This window comes from Lacerta agilis, chromosome 3, assembly GCF_009819535.1.
Source record: "Lacerta agilis isolate rLacAgi1 chromosome 3, rLacAgi1.pri, whole genome shotgun sequence".
Taxonomy (NCBI): Eukaryota; Metazoa; Chordata; class Lepidosauria; order Squamata; family Lacertidae; genus Lacerta; species Lacerta agilis.
The window spans coordinates 61,413,270-61,422,053 of record NC_046314.1 but is presented as its reverse complement, the minus strand read 5'-3'; the positions used below and the strand labels follow the sequence as shown (position 1 = coordinate 61,422,053).

The 8,784-nt window shown below is 44.8% G+C and overlaps 1 protein-coding gene across 2 annotated transcripts in view; it reads left to right on the top strand.

Annotated features, from left to right (window-relative positions):
* The first annotated feature begins 994 nt into the window (after positions 1-994).
* The window catches only part of EPM2A (EPM2A glucan phosphatase, laforin), a 31,520-nt gene continuing 23,730 nt past the window's right edge, over positions 995-8,784 (top strand). The window contains exon 1 of one of the 2 annotated variants that reach the window (XM_033143937.1): positions 995-1,127. In XM_033143937.1, the coding sequence (XP_032999828.1) occupies positions 1,076-1,127 (52 nt within the window). In that variant the 5' untranslated portion in view covers positions 995-1,075. Of the gene's footprint in view, positions 1,128-1,291; positions 1,740-8,784 lie in introns of those variants that run through there. The other variant, XM_033143936.1, reaches the window with a different exon arrangement.

Genomic DNA, 8,784 nt, shown 5'->3' with positions numbered 1-8,784 from the left:
CAAAGCATGAATCTGAAGAAGTGTGCATGCACACGAAAGCTCATACCAAGAACAAACTTAGTTGGTCTCTAAGGTGCTACTGGAATGAATGTTTTTATTTTATTTTGTTTTAACCATGAATTTTCTGGAATTTTTCAAGAAATTTACTGAGTAATGAACCATTCAGTTTCCACTGTTCAGTCCCAAGTAGCAATCCAATGGATTTTCGTCTCTTCTCCCCACCCTCCAGGTTATTTTGTAGTGTTTGTCATATCCTAAGTATGAAGGTTCAGTATTTCCTAATGAAATCATGGTTACTAATGTGTTCAAACAAGCTACTTTGGCTACAGGGAGCTGGTATACAGGTGTACAACTTTTTAAAAAGTTTAGTATTTGCTCTTCTCTCCCCAACCTATTAAAAACACATTTGGGGCCAGAAAGTTAACTGAATGCTGCACACTGAGACCTCAATGTAATCTTTTGAGTGGTTTGAACAGGTTCTCATATATGCTGTATGTGGACACAGTAACTTGGCCTGGCAGGCAGCTATATGCAGTAGGGGACATGGTATGCCTCCTTTATCCCCATCTAACCCTCCCACCCACTTCCCTCTTAAGCTGCAACTGTGGAAAACCAAGCACCGATCACCACCAAGTGTGAACAAGATGCTGGGAATGAGTTGCAACTCCTGGAGCTGTGCAGGAAGGACACATTTCAGCACTGGAGTATTTGCTTAGCACATACAGTACTGGCTCGATCCTGGACATCTCCAGGGAGGGCTGGAACGACTACTGTCTGCAACGGTGGGGATAACCAGTAACACAGCTCAATGGACCAGTTGCCTGACGAAGTGACCAGACCTTCCTTTCTTCCTCTCCCTGCGCACAAACCTACAGGAGAGCCTACAAAGCAGGCCCTCCACTTGCTCGCCTTCTCTTCCTGAACCCTGTAGGAGAGCCAGTGTGATGCAGCATCGAATTAGGACCTGGGAGACCAGAGTTCAAATCCCTGGTGGCCCAGGAAGCTCCCTGGGTGACGTTGCGGCGAGCACTGCCAGTCAGGCTAAACTACCTGGCAGGGTGGTTGTGGGGATTAAATGAGGAAAGGGAGAACCAATGTCTGCCGCATTGAAGCCCTTGGAGGGAAAGGTAGGATGGAAGTGAACCGTGGAACAAATACAATGCAAGAGAGAGACGCTCTCGCTCCCTTCGAGAAGCGCTGGTCCTTTGCGAGCTTGCAGGGGACTTTAAAATAAAATAACAGGCGGCGCGAGAGGCCTTTATAACGGATTCCCTAAGTGTCACGTGTCCTCCTCCGCCGGCTCTTTCGCCGCCGGCTCGCATTCCATTTTCGGTAGCGGAGCGCGGACGGGCAGCGCCTCACGGAGGCCGAAGTGACGTCGCAGTCGCTCGGCGGCGTGAGGGAGACCAACCACGCGCTCGCTCGCTCGCTCTCCCCGCCACTCTCTCTGCCTGCTCCGCCGCCGATTCCTGCCATGCTGTTCCGCTTCGGGGTCATCGTGCCCGCCCGCCTAGCCGAAGGCGGCACGGCGCTGTGCGTCTCGGGTTCCCGGCCCGAGCTGGGCCAGTGGGACCCCAAGCAGGCGCTGGCCATGAAGCCCGCGCGGCCGCTGGCTCCATTGCCCGCTCAGGAGCCGGTCCTGTGGCTCGCGGAGGCGGCGCTGCGAGAGGACGAGGCCGCGTGCACCTTCTGGTACAAATTCCTCAGGCGGCACGAGACGGGGGACGCCGTCTGGGAAGGTAACGGCCGCTCAGCAAGTCAAGCTCCCCGCCCCCCCGCCTTCTTCCTTTCCGTGCCTGTGCACGCGCGCATGCGCGTGCGACGAGGGTGTGGCCATGACGGCCAGTTCTCGCGTCGTGGGCGGCGGGCGAATGTTTTTGCCCGCTTCGTGGGAAGCGCGAGGGACGCGCGCTTATTGCATCAGCACAGCTGTGTCACCGTTATGTAATAAAGAAAAAAACCAGTCTGCCTTGAGCGCGGATCTTTTAGGTCTAGGTAGCTCACAAATGCAGAAAGTCTTCCACTCAGCGTGCTGAGATATATTTCTTCGCGTAGATGGTGCTGTGTTGGCTACAAAAGGAGGGACAGGTTGTTGTTGTTGTTGTTTGTTGTAAATAGGGGTGGGTGGAGATAGTTATTAGGTTACACACACACACACACACATCCTTCTGTTGGTACTGGGAACGCATTGTCCAAGTACAGTTGTAGCTTGGAAGTCAAACGCCTTGTGAGTTGCAACGTTTTGGCTCCCAATCCAAACACTGCAAACCCGGAAGTGAGTGTTCCAGTTTGTGAATGTTCTTTGGAATCCCAATGTCTGACATGGGTTCCGATTAGCTGCAGGAGCTTCTTGCAGCCAATCAGAAGCCGCGCCTTGGTTTTCGAACTTTTTGGAAGTAAAATGGACTTCCAGAATGGATTCCGTTCAACTTCCGAGGTATGGCTGTAGTTGTGGTTAGCTTGTGATGAACACAGGGAATTAACAAGGGCCATGAGTGAATACAGGGGCACACAGGTCTGTTGTTGGCATCTGGCTGTCTAGAGAGACAATGAAGTCAAACCGCTGCATTAACAGCACCAAAGTGATTTCTCTGTGAGGCGGAAGCCTGGTTGGTGTGTATGGAGGTCCTGGGCTGCCTAGACAACAAGACCCCCCTCTCAACCTTGCTGATGTGGTCCCAAAGGAATTGATTCTATGATTCTATAATCCTTAGCCTTTTATTCTGAAGATCTAAGGCAGCAGAGGTTTAGGATATGAGTCTTTCTTCTCCTAGATGAGCTACCTTCCCAGGTTGATGAGCTCCATCTGTCCCCCACCTTCCTCTACAGCACATGCAGAAACTGCCTTCTTGACCATTGAACCTACTATTGGTTTCATTTGCTCAATTTGCCAGGGTTTGACTTGAGACCCATCGGCTACCCTCACCTGGATTAGCCAGCCAGTAGAAGCTGTTTTCCACGGTATGGCCGCTGTCCACATGCTGACAGCTTCTAGGAGCCACAGGTGAGAAGTGAGCGCAAGGTGGGGACCAAAGGTGAACAAACTCTTCCAGAAAGAGCACAAAGTGTCCCCCACTAGAGGTACATCCATACACCCCACTGTTGCAAAGATATGCCATAAATCTCTTCTAAATGAAATGTAGGCTCCTGCGAAGAAAGTGTGGTTGGATACCTTTAGGCAGGATTTAGGAAAGAAAGGCACTTGTATCCAAAACAATCACTGAAATATCCTGTGGGCATGTGTATTTTGGTGAAGGCCAACAGTTCCAGTCGGTCATACTTCTTTGGTAACTTTGAAACACTGCTAGAAAGGTGTAGACGTCTTTTTCAAGGGGTGAATGACTCACAATAATGCTATGCAGGCTCATAGGGATGGTGGGAAAGAAACTACTGCACCCACAGAGGTCACATAGGATTTATATTTCCCCATTCACAGTGTACAAGATGGCTTCACATCCAAATGCAGGGCTTAATAATAATGAAAGTTGAGAGTATAGTTTACATAGTGCAGCTTCCAGACAAAAAGGTTTATGAGTTGTTGCAGCTAAGGAAGTAAGCATGGTTTATGGCACCGAGAGGAAAATAAAGAAAGCCACATTGTTTCAAGGTTGCAGTAGGCTGGTGAAAATAAAAGGCATTCTTTTGCAGTTAAGTGTTTTTATTTGCACATTGAGAGTAGTAAGGTGTGTGATTGAAAGTTGCACCATGTACAGTTAATATTTAGCTAAGACATGTAGTATATAATTACACTATCTTGGTATTATTATTTTGGAATTGTGCTTTATTGCTTTAAAATTTCAAAACCAGGTGTTATTTTAAAACACCTGAGTACATTTCTTATGGATTGTGTGTGTGTGTGTGTGTGTGTGTAATGGTGGTAAGAATCTATTCTGCTCTACTTATAATTGCATAGAAAAGCTAGACAATACTGTATTGGAAATAGGGAGAAGACCTGGAGAAGCTAAAGTTGATAAATTGTTGGAAGGGAAGAATAGACTGGGTACTGAAGGTAGCTCTATATTGTTGTACTGTAGCTCGGTTTCATAAGGAAATCTTCCTGTTCCATTGCAAAATGACAGTAGGTTTCAGAAACAATGCATCTTTAACTTGCTACTACAGTTGGTAGCCGATCATTTCCTCGTGGTATTAGTAAAATCTAATTATGACAACTAGGAATTCTATAGCTTTATTCTATAGCTTTTTATACCATTTGTACTACAGAAAATATGTCAAGCACCTGCTGTTCTACTAATTGATTACTGATATCCTATTTAACAAACATCCAGAATGAATGACATTTTGAATTGCAGAATGTATGATTTCAAGTAGTCAAACACCTTATAATGGGCACACACGTTAATTATCACATGAATCAGAGTTTGTGGAGACGATTTTCATAAAGACTCCTTATGTTCTAATGATAAAATATGGCAGCAATAGGGGTTTTACTATAATTCAAATAAATAAACTTTAAATATTGTTTCTGGGCATGATATTTAATGTGAGTCTTTACCCCTATAACACACTCTCCAAATCTGTGACCTCCAGAGAAGATTTTACTGAAATAATTATATTTCTAGAGAAGGGCAGTTGTGATTTCTTGTTCCCTTTCATGTCTTTTTTATTCCCTTCCTCAACCTTTTGCTCTCTTGCTCTCTCTCTTTTTCTTCCTCAAGCTAAGGTAAAAGTAAAGGGACCCCTGACCATTAGGTCCAGTCGTGTCTGACTCTGGTGTTGCAGCGCTCATCTCGCGTTACTGGCCGAGGGAGCCGGCGTACAGCTTCCAGGTCATGTGGCTAGCATGACTAAGCCACTTCTGGTGAACCAGAGCAGCGCATGGAAACGCTGTTTACTTTCCCGCTGGAGCAGTACCTATTTATCTACTTGCACTTTGACGTGCTTTCAAACTGCTAGGTAGGTAGGAGTTCCTCAAGCTAGAATGGTCTGTAATTCAATACTTTCTGCTCCCACTAGATGTCCCTCTTGGACCTGAGAATCGAAAACCCTCATTTTTTCCTACAAGACAGCACTATGAGAGCTTAATCGACTTTTAACTCAACAAATTTAAATTTTATTCCCTTTGTGCATTTCAATCTTGTCTAAAATGTAATAGAAGCGAAGGAACATTAAGTACAACTGGTACAGACTGCCTAATTTTAAAAAAGCACGGCTTATTTCAATCCTTTTGCTGGGCAAACAGTATTAGATCTTTTAATTTTTTCAGGTATAATGATACTTTGTGAGTGACTAGAAGTAAACACAAACATGTTGTAAAATCAAAACATTGAAAATAGAACAATCCTCTATGGGTTAGTTTTCTGGTATGGTCTAAAATTGGGTTGGCACCTTTGGTTGGGCAAAATATGAGACAGGTTAGGCAAAATAAAGGACAGGCCGGGGTGGGGTGGGTCACACATACTCTCATGGCACCAAATTCTCCCCCACTTTGTGGAGCGGGGTTCCCTGCATTTGGTCTCTCACTTCCCTCACCATTTTGGCCCTGCTCTTGCCTCAACTCGCATAGACAGGCAAGGGCCAGCTCCCACAGGCAACTTGAGATGAAGCTCCAGCCTCTTGCCCAGGCTGGTATCAGAAGAGACTAGAGTACGGAGGAGGAGGGAGGAGGAGAGGTTAGGTCAGGGTGGCAGAGGGGGCTGAGCAGTGGCAGCTCCACACCATGCTAGACTTGGGGGCGGCAGCAGAGGAGGAGCACCAGCGAGAGGTAGGGAGGGAGAAGAGGTTGCTCCTTATACCTTTTCTCTTTTGTCCCTTGTGCTTGGCTGGGCTCCTCATCAACCACACCAACAGCGATGCAACTTCCATTTGGGGATGGCTGAGCTCAAATGTGAAGGAAAAGGCGTCCTGTTTGAAGTCCAAATGGGAAAGGGGATGTTATATAGTCAGTGGTCTGTGATGCCTGAGCTTGAGTCTGGACTAAGGATTCTGAGTCCCTGTGTTCCGATTCGATGCCTGATATCCAGTCACAGAACATTTCAGGATTTGGGCCTCTGCCATTGTCCCTTAAACTCTAACTTACGATTTGCAGCTTGGAAGTTTAGGCAGCCAATCACGTTGGGAGTGGGAGTGGCCCAGGCCTTCAGAAATGTATATAAGCAGTTGCTTTGTCACTATTGTCCAGTTCTGTAGTTCAATAAAGGTTCTTGCTGTTATCACTATGTCTTGCCTTGTGGGAACCCACCTACACTTCAGGGGATACACTTTTGTTCAAAACCAGTAGAATCCCATTTTTTATAGGCACAGGTGGCAACTCTAGCCTGAGATTTTCTCCTTCCAGTTTTGTGCCCCCATGCATAGGTTGTAAAGGCAGTGGAGGCATATTGGATATTTTCTAGGGTGGGGGCAAAAATCAGGGGATGAAATTTACCATCAGAGTCTATCTCCTCAGACCAACTTGTGTTGTGCCAGGGACTGAAGTCAGAGCATTGGTCTATCTAGTTCAGCATTGTCTGAACTGTCTGGCAGGGTCTTAGACAAGGGGTTTTCGGCTTAGAAATGCTGGAGATTGAACCTGGGTCTATTTCATGCAAAGCATGTGCTCTGCTCCTTAGCTACAGCTTATCAAGCCTTTAGTTTTATCTTTGCAATTGTCCATTTGCTGGTTGTAAATAAGAGCAGTGAAAGAGACTTTCAGCATAATCCTAGGCATGTATACTCAGAAGTAAATTCCATTGTGTTTCTAGGTAAGTGTATAAGGGATTGCAGCCTTATCTCTGCCTCTGTGCCACCTATAAGTACTTGATAACAGAAAGGTTTTGTTCTCTTCCTGACTTGCAAGATTTGTGTGTGTGTGTGTGTGTGAATAAAGCTTATATGTGTACCGGTACTTAACACAGCAATGCCTCAGTTCCCTGAACGAAGGGACAGGTTTTTTAACTGATCCAATGAGCAAAAATTAACGCATGCAGAATAGCAAGTGAGTTGTTTCCCCCCCCCCCATTGTTTACTGCTGAAACAACTAAGGGGGACAACGACACTATACCTCTACTTAAGTTATTATCCACCATAATTTGCTGAAAAACAGAGACCAGGTATACAGTTTTTGTAATGTATATTTTGTAATGTACCTTTGCATCTTTGATATGCTAAGCCAGGCTTTAGAAATGTACAGGGGGAATACTATTTGGACACCAAGCAGGCCCATCACCAAGAGGTCTGAGCCATCTCTATTTAGATAAAGGAAGCTCAACATGCCCATAGCTCTATACAGTAACAACCAATACCAATTCAGTCTTTTATTCCAAGCCATCTGATACTGAATTTCAGTCAAAACATAAAATAGCAGGGATGCTTCCATAACAGACTCCAATCTAAAAAGGTTTAGAAACCTGGGACTTGTTTTGTTCAATGGTGAAGCCTAATAATGTTAACAGGTAAATATCATTCCTTGAAGTACAGTAAGTGAAAACTGGACCTCAATGAATTTTCTTTTTCATTGTAATGCAAGACTACAGAAAGTTGGAAGTGATTTATCTGAATCTCTTTATGAAACTTTTTTTTAAAAAAGCATCTGGTCAGACAGCTAAACTGAATGCTCACCTCCCCATTTAATATTGCACATTCACGAGTTCTGTGTCAATCTGCCTGTCTGCATTTCTTCAATAATCATTAATCCAGTTTTACATATTGTAAAATCTTGCTCTTTCCCCCTCATAGTTTATTCAGTTAAATTCAGCTGCTGAGCTGCAACCCAGTTGTCTGGATTTAAACAGCTGTCTCTTTCAATTATATAGGACAGACTAGCTTTCAACCTTTGAGCTATTCTGGGGAAATATAACAACAACAACAACAACAACAACAACAACAACAACAACAACCTTTGCTATTATTAATAAAATTTTAATTTTTTCCACATAATTCTGTCATCTTTCTCCCAAACAATTTGTTCAAAAAATGATCTGGAATGAGCAGTAAGGTAGCCAAGTTATGACACCAAACCACTGAGGGTGGTAGAAAAAAAAAAGGTTCGTGAAATGCTCCAAAAGATGTATCCAGAATATGTGAAAATGGCATTAAAATGGCAAATGCAATTCAGTGTAAGCAAGGGGAAAGTAAAACACATGGGGGGGGGGAATAATAAGTTCACATAAACACTGATCTTGACTGAGCTCAAGATCATAATGGGGAGTTTAATGAAATGTCCTGATCTGTGGTGATGTTCAGCACCAAGGGAAGGTGATGATGACCCAAGCAAGATAGAGATCAGTAGAGCCAGGGTTCTGAAACATGATAGGTAAAGCAAAGCAAGGCCAAGACCTTGGGTAAGATCAGGGTTACAGTTGTGGCAGTGTAGCAGAGGCAGAAAATAAAGTTGTTATTTAGTGGTATTCAGTGGTGCCTTGGAGCAGCTGGCAGAGTTTTGTAGCCTGGGCTAGTTACACAAGGTCATAGAGTCATAGAATGGTAGAGTTGGAAGGGACCATGAAGGTAATCTAATCCAGCCTCTTGCAATGCAGGAATCTTTTGCCCAGTTCTGCAGCTGTTGGATTTTTCTAGGCAGTGGAGTGTCAAGTTTGGGGAAAGCTCCACAGAGGTCTCCTGATACTGAGGAGTCTGTATAGTACAGTCATTGTTGTCATGTAGCAGACATGTCTCCTCAGTGTTTGGGAGATGCAATGTGAGCTCCAGTGTCAGTAGATTCACTTGGGAAGGACACACCCTGAAATTATTGGTCCTGTGTCTGACAGTGCTGATGAACACACAAATGGCATGGCTGGTGCAGTCACAATCCAGAAAACAGAACTTACAAACAGGCCTGCCAGACCC